This window comes from Oryza brachyantha, chromosome 8 (genome assembly GCF_000231095.2).
Source record: "Oryza brachyantha chromosome 8, ObraRS2, whole genome shotgun sequence".
Taxonomy (NCBI): Eukaryota; Viridiplantae; Streptophyta; class Magnoliopsida; order Poales; family Poaceae; genus Oryza; species Oryza brachyantha.
The window spans coordinates 16,567,098-16,581,219 of NC_023170.2; the positions used below are offsets into that span (position 1 = coordinate 16,567,098).

General features: G+C 44.2%; 2 protein-coding genes across 2 annotated transcripts; both read right to left on the reverse strand.

Annotated features, from left to right (window-relative positions):
* Window positions 1-1,196: 1,196 nt before the first annotated feature.
* Window positions 1,197-6,962, reverse strand: LOC102706777 (ubiquitin carboxyl-terminal hydrolase 1-like). The gene is made up of 5 exons (XM_015840302.1): window positions 6,899-6,962; window positions 6,076-6,267; window positions 4,270-5,982; window positions 2,904-3,819; window positions 1,197-1,885 (listed from the first exon to the last, which is right to left on the reverse strand). The coding sequence occupies exons 2-5, from the start codon at window positions 6,254-6,256 to the stop codon at window positions 1,654-1,656; spliced, it is 3,042 nt and encodes a 1,013-aa protein (XP_015695788.1). The 5' UTR covers window positions 6,257-6,267; window positions 6,899-6,962; the 3' UTR covers window positions 1,197-1,653.
* A 758-nt stretch (window positions 6,963-7,720) lies between these two features.
* On the reverse strand, window positions 7,721-12,527 carry LOC102707055 (ubiquitin carboxyl-terminal hydrolase 1-like). The gene is made up of 3 exons (XM_040527184.1): window positions 10,781-12,527; window positions 9,249-10,242; window positions 7,721-8,273 (listed from the first exon to the last, which is right to left on the reverse strand). The coding sequence occupies exons 1-3, from the start codon at window positions 12,525-12,527 to the stop codon at window positions 8,042-8,044; spliced, it is 2,973 nt and encodes a 990-aa protein (XP_040383118.1). The 3' UTR covers window positions 7,721-8,041.
* Window positions 12,528-14,122: the final 1,595 nt, after the last annotated feature.

Here is a 14,122-nt window from a genome sequence, read left to right on the forward strand (position 1 = left end):
TCCAGAAAACTAAGGAAACAGACTGTACTACTCTCGCGTCCAAGCTCTCTCCCTCTCTCGATACAAATTGATGGCCTCGTCAACCACATCCTGCACCGTTTTGCAGATACAATTGAAAATCCTATCATTTTTCTATAACCAAATACTCCAAAGCATAAAAACTATTATTCCGTCAAACTGTCGTCTGTGATCTTTAACAATTTTCTTTCTTGTGATAATCCACCAAGCTAGAAAGTCTCCCCTGAAATTTCACATCAGCGGTAGCCCGAGCCCTGCACGCTGGAATGTCTTGGCCCATACCTGTTTCGCTAACGCACAGTCCATGATTAAATGTTGAGCCGTCTCTTCCGCTAGGCCGCACATTGGACAAACATTGTTGTTCGGCGATCCTCTCAGTTGCAGCCTGTCCGCTGTGAGCCTTATTTCTACACTACCAGCCACGCGAAGAATTTGCATTTGTTTTCCGCCTGCGCTCTCCAAATATTGTTATATCTGTCATCGATGATACCCCCCATGAACTGTATTTTGTATGCCGAGTTCGATGTATACGATTCTGTTGTTGTCCATTTCCATGTGATTCTATCGCTGGTCTGTTCATTGAGATGTAGCTGTTGAATTTAAAGCCAGAGACCAACATATTCATGTGCTTGCTGAAAGGTGTTTATTCTTCGCATTTGTCGAAGCCAATTGCCCTCCTTTATCTTCTGTGCCACTGATTTGTTTTTTTTCTAGGAACCAGGCTGAAAAGGTTTGGTGCTAATATCTTTGGCGCAAAACCATTTAGCCAACGGTCATGCCAGAATTTAGCTTTCTGTCCATCTCCCACGGTGATCACCGTCGATGTTTGGAAGAGTGCTTTGTCTATGTCATCACATGGCAGTTTAGAACCCTTCCAAGGTGTATGATCTCTTGTCCAATCATACCATAACCATCGGAGTCTCAGTGCCCTGCCAAAACGCTCCAAATCTATAATCCCCAAGCCCCCCATGTTTTTCGGACGGCAAACCCTTTTCCAGTTAACTAAGCAGTGGCCTCCGTTTGCTTCCTCCGCTCCTTTCCACAAAAAGCCTCTCCTGATTTTATCTATTTTTTTGATTGTCCATTGCTTTAGTGGAAAGATTGTGAGGAAATATACCGGGAGAGTTGATTTTAAACTGTACCATTGCCTATACAACTATATGCTCACCTTGCTCGGTTCTTTGATGCCACATGCCCAAGTATGCTGTTTTTTTTAAATGATACCTTATGATACCTTCTTAAGGATAGAAAAATCGCTTTTCAGTAACATCCACAATTATACTAGTGCCTTTACTTCAAGGAAAAAAAAACTGTACCATCGCCTATACAACTATGCTCACCTTGCTCGGTTCTTTGATGCCACATGCCCAAGTATGCTGTTTTTTTTTTCAAATGAATTCCAAATGCTTTCTCGACAAAAAAAAAAGGACACGATCAATTGATCAACAACCACCGAAATCTCTCAACTGGTCAAATTGAAGTCCTGCAATGACTTGGCAAAGCAACAAAATTCAACTTGATCGTCAGTATGTACACTGATTAAAATTGAATCCTCGGTCGTTCAAAGAATGCTTAATAATCTGACACATCTGCTTCCTGTTCTGATTAGCTGGTGGATATAGGATTCCAGACATCTTAGTCTTCCATCCTCTCATAGAAAAGAAGGTAAGCCTCGCACTTGAGAACTTCTTCTAAAGAGATTTCTCTGATGTTCTCATCACTTGCACGAAACCATGAGGAAGAGCCGCTGGTCTGCTCCGGATGACTTGGCCTCACATAAGCAACAAAATGCCCTGCATCGTTCCCTTGGCCCAGGTGCTCAACAACACCAACTAGACGATAGCTGGAGTTAGCTTTATCCTCAGAACTGAAGATTAGAGAAAATAGAAGCGGTCAAAACAGATGTAAGACTTTAACTCAGCTCAATATAAACAACAGCTTGCCAGTCTTGGCTTAATATCCTTGTAACTGAATATTGTTAAGAAGAAATATCTGTTAGATAAAAGACCGGTTTAAACAATCACAAGTGAATATTATATAGTGTTACAAAAAATAGCAATAAACACTTTGATAATTTCAACAGTCCGTTGGAAAATGTCAGGTTTGTATATGTCCATCATCAACTAAATACTGACTCAAGGTTGCCAGCTTAGCCCATCTGAAGGCACACCCCTACCAAGAAAGCTAAAAGCTTCAATCCATAACAATTCTGGTTTTTTAAAGGAGACTGCGCTTATCCGCAAAAAAGTATCCAAATAATGAATTGACCTTGGCCGGCATGATAGTTATATCAACAAATGTAGAGTTACTCTATGGATGTATAATCTAACTCTAAAGGGCAGGTACAAGCAAGAGTAGAGTACAATCACATAGGGTTGTTAAGAGCTCAAAATCACACAAATTCGAATTATTTGACAACCTAAATCACAACCAAACCCAGGCTCTCTACCTTTTCCCATAAAATACAGCAGAATCATTCACATTGTCACCTTGTTTACTTCTTCACATTTCACAAAATAACAGCATAACAATTGAAATATACTAGCAATAGGAGCCACACAGCCATCAGGAAGTACACCATTCTTAATAAGCAACAGTTAAAGCTATAGAAGACATATAGATTACAACCTGACACACATTACAATAATCCACATACTCATAGCAAGCTAACATGAGAAATGGAAGTACAAATTACACACTGACATGCAATGCTAGTGTCATCTGAAAACATCCTTGCATGGGAGAGGGGTATTCTTAAAGCAAACAGAAACATATTAACAAAAACAACGTTTTCATAAGAAACCTAATCACATTGCATATAACCTGCTGTATAGAAATGTCAGTAGTTAGATGTTTTCGAAAAAAACATATGCAGTTATCAATACCTGGGGTCCATGAACAGTCCCATGTCAAGGATTTCCTTGAATCTCACATGCCCTATCACCTTATGAGGCCCCAATAAAGATCTTATCAGATGAATGACTAATACAGGTGACAGCTTGCGAATAAGACATGTTTGAATTGCACCATCATTCTTATCTTTCTGGTCATTTTGGTTTTCTTCAACTTGTTGTGCACTATGATCAAGCTTTACTTGCTTCCCCTTGTCCTCATCTTGTGTGCTAACATTTTGATCAGCTGGAGCACAACTAGGTGTACCTTCTTGAACACCTTCATGGCATTCAGATTTTTTGTCGTCTATGTCGTCAGATGCTAAGTCTTGTTTGCCAGAGATTCCTTTAGTGATGCTGTCCACAGTGAGCATAGCCTGATGCTGTGAATCAGAACCATGAAATTCGCTACTTGAAGAAGTGCGTTCTACTTCCAACCTGTTCAAATTGCTAGATTGCTCACTTTGGCATGATATCTTCTCTGACTGTTCATTCTGTTCACCAACCTTGGAGCAGTTCCCACAGGCCCATTCTATCATCTCAGCTTCAAAATGCAATTTCAAGCACTCCTCAATCGAAGCAAGAGAGTTGATATCCTGTGCCTTGTCATAAATAACATCCCACTTAGTTTTCCCCTTGTATTCTGTAGTAACTTCTTCTGTACTAACTTCTGGCTGAACAACAATGTCATTTTTGTCTACATCACTGCCTGTTTCTATCCTTGCATTATCTTCCCTCACTAGAGAAACAAGTGGAGGCAGAGGTGGAGCAAGATCTTCTGGAATGCACGACTCTGCTGCTGTGGCATCCGCTATCTCAACTTTGACATCATACAATACTTCTTGAGGATGGACATCAACAACCTTTACAGCATCCTTGCTTTGTGAGATCTGTTCCACTTGAGAAGAATCTGCAGAATCAAGCATATAAGTTCTTAATTTTTCCCTCATCAGCTACTTCATGAAACCAGCAACCTCCATTCTCTACATGGTTTGAGAAGGTTTATCCTTTACATTTGATTATTTGAAGCTTCTTTTCTTCAATGATATCCACATGCACTTAAGTTAACCAACAATTTGGAGATAAAATTATAACACGAAAGCAAGGGGCACTCAATACCCTGTGGCAATAATGACTGCTACACTAGTTACAAAAACTATGCCATGTTAAAACTGCTGAAATATCCTGACAATATGAACATCCTGAAGTGCAGTCCATATATGAATCAAGTCATTAAATATTCTTTCTTCATGTAACAAGTACGAGAGCTCCGGTCCGTTTTTCTTATCATGCATGTTTGTAGGCCTGTTCAACATAGTTTTTCCTTCCTTTAATTAAGCACATGAGCGCAAAAACTTACCAACTTTCAAAGGCTCTGATTCTTTCACCATGACCACATCTTCCAACTCTGAAGCAGGGCTCTGAGAATCACCTCTTTCAGCAATTTTACAAGTCTTTTCATTGTCTCTTTTTTGTTTCTCTATTGCTGGAAACAGGTTAATACGAATCTTACGTTGAGATCTGTGACCTTTGTTAGTCCATGGTGGTGATTCAACTGAAAACGTCTTACTTGGTAGTGGCACTGAGAGATCATGGAATACATCACAGGAAACTGATCTAAACGAGCAACGTTTGCATGACCTGGTGATAGAAATCTGACTGCCAAAAGTGGAATTAATAACTGAAGGATCCACTGCACTGGGAGCACCGTCTTGTATGTTAGACGGCTTCATGATACTCTCCTCCCTATCCAAACCATCGCGCAGACAGCAAAGCACTTCATGGCTATCTTGCATAGAAGTGCCTACAAACCCTGAGTTCAGCATGCGTAAACAAGCCAACAGCTGTGTTGGGTCCAGCAGTCCTGTGTTATTTACATTGTCTGCGTCCTCAAAGAGATATCTCAGCGTGTTACCAATGATCCCCTTTGGAGCATCTGGTCCTAACATCGCTGCGCGCAGTCTTTCAAGCACAAGGAGGCACTGGACCAATGCATTCACATAGCAAGTGTTTCCACGATTCGGTATCCCTTTAATAGGACAGGCACGCCGAATAACTGACCCGGATGCATGACCTCCTGCCTCTTTATCAACTGTCATTCCCTTCTCACCTTCCTTATGGATATCAATGACGACGGCATCCTCACCATCATTGACCGCCATTTGCTCCCCAAAATTATCAGTTCTGATGAAATAGCACTTCTCACATGCGAAGCAATACACCACATTTGGCCTCTCGTACACCAAAGCAATCCAATGCTCCTTCTGTTCCCTCCAGGAGTGAGAATAAGCGTGTTTTATACAGAACCGCGATTCACAACCCAAGCACACCATGATATTCCTCTTCTCAGTAGTGTCACACATGTAACTATCACACCTCGGGGCCTCATCACAGGACTTGATCATTGTTATAGCCACATCGATGTCATCCTCCTTACAGAAGACATGGGGACAACAGTGAATACTCCCGTCACTGACTAGCGCTGCCACTTGTTTCCATAGATTGCTCACATCCAGCTCCGTCTTAATCCCACCTCCAGCAACAGGCACTGTCACCATAGATGCAAGACCACCTGCCTCATTGTCAACTGTCATTCCCTTCTCACCTTTCTTATGGATACCAATGAGGAAGAGCTCATCATCCTCAACCGACATTTCCTCCCCAAAACCATCAGTTCTGATGAAATAGCACTCTTCACACGCGAAGCAATACGCCATATTCGGCCTGTCGTACACTAAAGCAACCCAATGCTGGCTGTTCCAGGCATGCCGTTTCCCGTGTCTAGTGCAGAAGCGGGACTCACAATCCAAGCACACCGCGATTTCCTTCCCCTCACTATTGCCACACTTGGGAGCACCACACTTTGGGGTGCCATAGCAGGTCTTGATCAGTGTTATGGCCAAATCAACCTCATCATGGTCACACAAGACGTGCCGGCACCGCCGAGCACCGCCGGCGCCGCTGAATCCCAACAATGTTAACGCTGCCGCTTTCTCCCACCAATCGCTCACATCCAGCGGCGTCGCCTCCTCAGCATCTGCCGGCCTCGCCCTCTTCTCCTCGTCCATCACGTCTGAAATTGCAGGAACCCGCGTAAAATCCATAAACCTCGCGTGAATCCATAAACCCCAAAGAGGAGGAGAAACAAGATAGAAGAGAAGTTCACCAAGAGAGGCAGCATTTGGGTCGTTAAGCTCATCGCACGGATTGCCCCCCTCCTGCGGCGCTGCGCCACCGCCTCCAGAACCGGCCCCCGTCGCCGCAGCTGGCCGCCCCAGGCGCGGGGATTTCCGCGGGGACCCCGCGGGCGAGGTATCCCCCTTCCTCGCCCTCTTCTCCTCGTCCATCACGTCTGGAACTGCAACAACACAAGCCAAAAACTCCGTCAATCCATAACCCCAAACGAACCTGCGTGAACAATAAAACACGCAGCATGAGAACAGCGGGTTCACCAAGGATGAACCATGAAACAGGGAACAGCGCGATGAATGAACCATGAAACCGAAAGAAAACGAAGAACACGAGAGAACTCCACCAACAGGAAAAGGGAGAAATCGAAAATTCCATCCGGTCCATGAACGGCGCCTTGGCGCGACGGATTTCAGGAATCGAGCCCATCAAGAGCTCTATAAAACCCCATCGTAGGCTACGAACAGCAGGGCTGGGAGACGAAATGCAAAACAAACCAGAGTAGCGAGGAGAGCTCGCAATCCATAAACCCCCAACGAACCAGAAACGACGTAGCCAACTCGGGACAAAGCAAACAGGAGCAAATCAACGAACCGAGAAACCAAACAAAATTGGAAAACCAACACAAGGACGGCGGGCGCAATCGAACGTTCCGGCGCCGACGACCAATACCCGCTCCGCCGCCGCGCCGCGGATTCAGGAACCAATATAAACCCACCCACCCACCCACCAAGCGCGCGATCAAACCCGCGCGCGTCGGCGACGAGTAGCAGTAGCAGCCGGCGGGAGGAGGAACCTACCAGAGCACGCGCAGACGAGGGCTCGCAAGCCACCGCGCGCTCGAGCTCTCCAGCTCACGACGAGGCCGAGAAGTTGGAGGGAGGAGAGGGAGAGCGAGAGCGGAAAGGCGGAGACGGAGAAGAGGTGTGGCGTGGGCTTGGCCGGTTTGTGTTAATCACCTCGGGATTCGTGAGCAAAAAGCCCCAGTGCTACTGGGCCGAGATCGTCTGGGCCTCATGGCGTGATTGGGCCCAACGATGGGGGTGGGCTTTCGTATTTGACTCTATGGCTCTGTCTACTGGGCCGTGGAGGATTGCCTGGGCTGGCATCATTTTGTTCATTCGTAAGCCACCCAGATCACTTGTTCTAATTTACTTGTAATTTACTCCCTTCGGTTTTAAGTAGATGAAACTGTTGATTTTAGATACATGTTTGATCATTCATCTTGGGTAAGTACTTTGGGTAAATATACAAAAATATGAGTTATTTTTAATCCAAAACAATGAACAATAATCGGGTGAAAAATATGTTTCAGACGCATCCAAATACTAAAGATGACAAACGAGAAAAGTGATGCTAACAAATCGCATGCCCATCTCGGCAACAATGTACAATGGACATAATGTAATGCAATAGGTTCAAAGCAGTAGCTAGGATCTCATTGCATGTCACATTTCTACTTCCATGGTGTTTCCATTGGTATCATCTTGCGTACGACAATACTGTTGAGGCAAAAATATAAATATAACTGAATCATGTCATCACAAAAATATCGAGGCAAAACTCAAAATATCAAATAATGAGCACCAGTACCCTTTACTTGAAAAAAAGGTCTGTACAAGTGCCTAGATGACCACCTTGCTCAATTTTCTTAATGCTCCATGTCCAACTATGCTGTATTTTTATTTGTTTTTTTTACAAATGAATTCCTAATACAGTCCTCATGGACAAAAAAAAAAATGGATACGATCAGATGGTCAAGAACCACAAAAATCTCTCAACTACATACGTGCTAAGGCCAAATAATTCCTGCAGTGACTCAGCCAAAGCAAGGAAATTAAACTTGATCACGAGGCTACTTAAGTATGTACACAGTAAAATTGAACCATTGGTAAGAATGCTTGATAATCTGATTAGATGGTGGACATAGGATCCCAGACATCTTAGCCTTCCATCCTCTCGTAGAAAAGAAGGTAAGCCTCGCACTTGAGAACTTCTTCTAAGGAGATTTCTCTGATGTTGGCATCGCTTGCACAAAACCATGAGGAAGAGCCACTGCTGTGCTGCTGATGACTTGGTCTCACATAAGCAACAAAGTGTCCTGTATCAACGCCGCTGCCCTGGTGCTCAACAACACCAACTAGACGATAGCTGGAATTATCTCTGTCCTCGGAACTGAAGATTAGAGGAAATAACATGACTAAAGCAAATGTAAGGTTTTAACTCATTATAGCTCGATGTAAAAAATAGCATGCCGGTCTAGGCTTAATATTGTGTCCTTGTAATTGAATATTGCCAACAAGAAATATCTGTCAGATAAAAAAACTAGTCTAAACCGTCTTTAAGTGACTAATCATGTAGTGTTATGAAAATCAACAAATAAACACTTCGATCATCACTATTAGGTGTTTATTTACTGAAGAATCAACTAAAAAAGTTTGCCAGGCTAGCCATTTGAAGTCACACGCCTACCAAAGAAAAAACTAATAGCTTCAATGTATAATGATTCTGATTTCTTAAGGAGAGTGTTTTATTTCACAAGAAAGCATCCAAATCATAATAAATGACACTCTGCTACAGTGTATCGACTTTGGTTATTCTGAGGATGTATAATCTGACTCTAAACGGTAAGTAGGAGCAGGAGTAGAGTACAATCAAATCAGATTGTTAAAATCAACAAATTCTAACTGTTTAAAAACCCAATCACAATTAAATTCCTCAAATACAGTGGAACCATTCACACTGTCACCTTGTTTCCTTGTTTCCATTTCACAAAATAACAGCATAACCATTGAAATTTACTAGCAAACCATCAAGTACACCTTTTCTTATTTAGCCATGTAAATGTTACAGAAGGCATTTAGATTACAAACTGACACACATGAATACTCCACAAACTCATTGCAAGAAAACATGAGAAATGGACATACAGATTACTCATTGACATACAGTGCTAGTGAAAAGCATCCTTTTGTGGGAGGGGGGTGTATTCTTGAAGCAAGTAGGAACAAATTAACGAAAACAGCATTTCTCAGCTTAGTTCAGATAAGAAACTTAATTATAGTGACATCGAACCCATAGTAGTTGCTCTCTAGAAATGTCAATAGAATGTATTTTCAGGAAATAAAAAACTGATGCAGTTGTCAGTACCTGGGGTCCATGAACAGTCCCACATCAAGGATTTCCTTAAAGCTCACATGTCCTATCACCTTATGAGGCCCCAAAGATCTCACCAGATGAATGGTTAATACAGGTGGTAGCTTGCGAATAAGACGTGTTTGAATTGCACCTTCTTTCTTATCTCTCTGCTCATTTTGGTTTTCTTCCACTTGGCATGCACTATGACCCAGCTTTACTTGCTCCGCCCTGCCCTCATCTCGTGTGATGGCATTTTGATCATGCCCACTCAATAGCTTGGACTGTTTCTCAGATGGAGCCCAATTAGGCACAACTTCTTGAACACATTCGTGGCATTCAGAGTTTTTGTTGCGTATGTTGTCAGAGGCTAACTCTTGTTCACCAGAGATCGTCCCTGGAGTGGTTACTTTAGTAATGCTGTCCATTGTGAGTATAACTTGAAGCTGTGAATCAGAACCATGTGATTCTATCTTCTCTGACTCTTCACTCTGGTCTCCAACAGATGCGTCCTCCTTGATACTTGGTATAATGCCGGGCTTCTCAGCAACCTTGGAGCAATTCTCACAGGCCCATTCTATCATCTCTGCTTCAAAATACAATTTCAAGAACTCCTCCATGGACGCAAGAGAGTTGGAATCTTGTGCCCTGTCATAAACAATATCCCTACTCTCAGCTTTCCCCTTGTCTTCTGTAGTAACTTTTGCTAAGGAAGTGGTCATGTTGGCTTCTGTACTAACTACTGACTGAGCACTGTCACTTTTCTCACCGTCGCCTGATGATACTGGTGCACCCTCTTCCCTTAGTGAAGATACAGATGGAGGTAAAATAATATCTTCTAGAATGCGTAAATCTGCTCTTGTGGCATCCATTACCCCAACTTTGACATCATACAACACTTTTTGAGGAATGACATCAACAGCCCTTCCTTGGACCTTATCCTTCTGAGTCCGCAAAGGACCATGTGCAGTATCCTTGCTTTGTGAGATCTGTTCCACTTTAGTAGAATCTGCAGCATCAAGCATATAATTCTTAGTTTTGTCCTCATCAGCTACTTCATGAAACCAGCAGCCTTCATTCTCTACATGGTCTTATCCTCTACATTTGATTATTTGAAGCTTCTTTTCTCCAATGATATCCACATGTATGTTACTTAACCAGCAATGTGGAGAAAAAATATTATACAAACAAGGACTCAATAACCTGCTATCGCCCCTGCGGCATTAGTGACTACTACACTTTTAACAAAAAGCTACGCGATGTTAAAACTGCTGAAACATCCTGCTAACTCATTCTGAAGTGCAGTCCATGCATGAATCAAGTCCTTACACATTTTTCTTCATGTAGCTAGTACAAGTCCTTCTGAAAATTGCCCCGTTTTTCTTATCTTGAACAAAAACTAACAAACAGTAGTGGTATTATCACAGTTTGCTGTGCTCATTCATGAAAAGCTCTATGTTCTGACTCCTGAGACACCTTGCACATTTGTGGGCCTGTTCAGCATTGTTTTCCTTCATTTAATTAAGCACATGAGCACATAAACTTACCAGCTTTCAAAGGCTCTGATGCTTTCACCATGACCACATCTTCCAATTCTGAAGCAGGACTCTGAGAATCACCTCTTTCAGCAATTTTACGAGCCATTGCAATGTCGCTTTTGAGTTTCTGTATTGCTGGAAGCAGGTTAATATGAGTCTTGCGTTGAGATCTGCAACCTTTAGTACACAGTGGTAATCCAACACTTTTGGCTGGAGACTTCATCAGTGGTAGCGGCACTGAGAGATCATGAAATACATCACAGGAAACTGATCTAAACGAGCAACGTTGGCATGACCTGGTAACAGATATCTGGCCACCAAAAATGGAATCAATAACTGTAGGAGCCACTGCACTCGGAGCATCGTCTTGTACGTTAGACAGTTTCTTTATCCTCTCATCCCGATCCAAACCATCGCGCAGATGGCAAAGAGCTTCATGGCTGTCTTGCATAGAAGTGCCTACAAACCCTGAGTTCATCATGCGTACACAAGCCAAGAGCTTCGTTGGGTCCAGCAGGTCTCCTGCATTATTCACACTGACTGTGTCCTCAAAGAGATCTCTCAATACTAGACCAGGCCCTGTTAGAGGAGCATCTGGTCCTAACATCCTTGCCCGTAGCCTTCCAAGCACAAGGAGGCATTGCACCAATGCATTCAAGTAGCAAGTGTTTCCAAGATTCGGTATTCCTTTAATAGGATAGGCATGCCCAATAACTGACCCAGATGAATGACCGCCTACCTCGTTGTCAACCTTCATTCCCTCACCCTTTTCACGGGTACTGATGATGAAGTCATCCTTGTCATCCTCTATTCTCCTCAAAAACTCCTCATTGCTGATGAAATAGAACTCTTCACATGCGAAGCAAAACAACGCATACGGCTTGTCATACACCAAAGCAACCCAATGCTGGTTCTGTTTACTCCAGGCGTGAGAATAAGCGTGATTTATACAGAGAAGCTTCTCACAACCCAAGCACACCATGATATTCCTCTTCTCAATATTGCCACACATGTAATCATTACAAATCGGGGCCACATCACAGTACTTGATCATTGTTATAACCACATCAATGTCATCCTGGTCACACAAGACATGTGGACATCGCTGAATACTCCCATCACTAACTAACTCTGATGCTTGTTTGCATGGATTCCTCACATCCAGCTCCACCTTGGTGCCATCTCCAACGATAGCCACTGTCACCATAGGTGCATAACTATCTGCCTCATCATCGACTGTCATTCGACTCATCCCCTTCTCACCTTTCTCATCGATATCGCTGAACACGACATCCTCACTGACCATTTTCTCCCAAAATGTATCAGTTATGAAATAGCACTCTTCACACGCAAAGCAATATGCCACATTCGGCCTCTCGTACACCAAGGCAATCCAATGCTGGTTGTTCTGGGCATGCCATTTTCCGTGTATATCGCAGATGCGGGACTCACAACTCAAGCACACCGTGATTTTCCTTCCCCCTCGATCAGTATTGTCACACTCGGGAGCACTACACTTTGGGGTGTCATCACAAGTCTTGATCAGTATTGTGGTCAAAACAATGTCATCCTGCCCACACGAGACGTGTTGGCACCGCCTAACACGGCGGTCGCCGCTGAATTTCATCAGTGCGAACAGCGTCGCACCGCCGCCTCCAGAATCGGCCTCTGTCTCCCCGGCTGGCCGCTCCAGCCGCCGGCATTTCCGTGGAGAGCCAGCAGTATCCCCCGTCCGCGCTCTCTTCTCCTCGTCCATCACGTCTGGCACTGCAACAACCACAAGACAAAAAACTCGTTTCAATCCATAAACCTCAAGGAACCAGTATGGAGCTTGTCAATCAATCAACTGCGTGAACCAAGAAGGCACGCAGAATGAGAACAGCACGGGAAACCCAAAGAAAATCGAAGAACCCGAGAGAGGTCCACCAATAGGAAAAGGGCGAAATTGAACATTCTGGGCCAAGAACGGCGCCGCCGCGGATTCTGGAACCAACAAACCAATCAGGCGAGCGATCAAGCCCCTCGTCGGCTACGACCTACAACAACAGGGCTGGGAGACGAAATGCAAAACATACCAGAGTAGAAAGGAGAGCTCGGGAATCCACGAACCCCAAGAACCAGTAACGAAGAAAGCAAAAGAAGATGACGAGGGGAGAATAAACCGACAGCATTTGGGCAATTAAGCGAGGAGCAATCAAAGGATACAGAGCCGGCGAAATCGAACATCCAGGCGTCGCGCCGCGGATTCGGGAAGCGCGCGATCAAACCCCGCGTCGGCGATGTGCAGCAGCAACCGGGAGAAACTTACCGGAGCACGCCTGAGGAGGACTAGGGGTTAAGCAAACAGGAGCAAATCAACGAACCGAGAAACCAAACAAATCGGAAGAACCAGAGAGGACTCCACCAAACAATACAGGGCCGGCGGTCGCAATCGAACATTCCGGCGCCGACGCCGACGACCAACACCCGCTCTGCCGCCGCGCCGCGAGTTCGGGAACCAATAAAGCCACCCACCCACCCACCAAGCGTCGGCGACGAGCAGTACCAACCGGCGGGAGGAGAAAACTTACCAGAGCACGCGCAGAGGAGGGCTCGGAATCTACCGCCCGCGCGATCGAGCTGGAGAGCTCGCGACGAGGAGGCCGAGAAGTTGAGAGGACAGCGAGGGCGGAGACGCCGGAGATGGAGACGGCGGATTCGTGAGTTTCGTGACCGCGTGAGCAGAAGCACCACCGTGTTTTTTGTCTAATCGGGCCTACTGGGCCGCGATCATTCTGGCCTCACGGCGTAATCGGCCCAACTATGGGATGGGCTTTCGCCTTTGCTCTACGGCTCTTTTTACTGTGCCGTGTTGGGCCGAAAAAGCTGAACGCCCACGCACCCACTACACACCTGAATATTTTATATGTCCAAAATTATAAACTAAATTGTATATAAAAGTTTATATAAAAACATATATATTTCTAAAATGATAATTTCAAATTAGATTTTTTGCGTGAAATTTATTTCTACGTACAAATTTATCTACATATAAATATAAAGCATAAAAATTTACGTATACAAACTTTACGCGCGAGTTTTCATCCGTTAGACCAACCAGCAGAGGGCTGCCTATGCTGGTTCCATTTGCAGATTTGCTTAGGCTTACTCCTCTCTCAAATAAGAAGCCACATTGAACATGTACTACTACTGTACTGGACATTACCCATGCTTCTAACTTAAAATAAATAAATCCTCCCCAGATTCTTGCTGGAGAACAGTGATGCTAACAAAGCAGCTGAAATCTCAGCATCAACCGAGGCTCAAAGCAGCAGGTTCTCATCCCATGTTATATTATGTCCGTCCAGAAAT

Coding starts and splice junctions, on each gene's coding strand:
- LOC102706777 (XM_015840302.1), bottom strand. CDS start 6,256: ATGGACGAGGAGAAGAGGGCGAGGAAGGGGGATACCTCGCCCGCGGGG. Junction 5,983..6,075: donor CCCAAATGCTGCCTCTCTTG/GTGAACTTCTCT, acceptor CTGCAATTTCAG/ACGTGATGGACGAGGAGAAG. Junction 3,820..4,269: donor ATCAGAGCCTTTGAAAGTTG/GTAAGTTTTTGC, acceptor TTGATTCTGCAG/ATTCTTCTCAAGTGGAACAG.
- LOC102707055 (XM_040527184.1), bottom strand. CDS start 12,527: ATGGACGAGGAGAAGAGAGCGCGGACGGGGGATACTGCTGGCTCTCCA. Junction 10,243..10,780: donor ATCAGAGCCTTTGAAAGCTG/GTAAGTTTATGT, acceptor TTGATGCTGCAG/ATTCTACTAAAGTGGAACAG. Junction 8,274..9,248: donor GGACTGTTCATGGACCCCAG/GTACTGACAACT, acceptor TCTAATCTTCAG/TTCCGAGGACAGAGATAATT.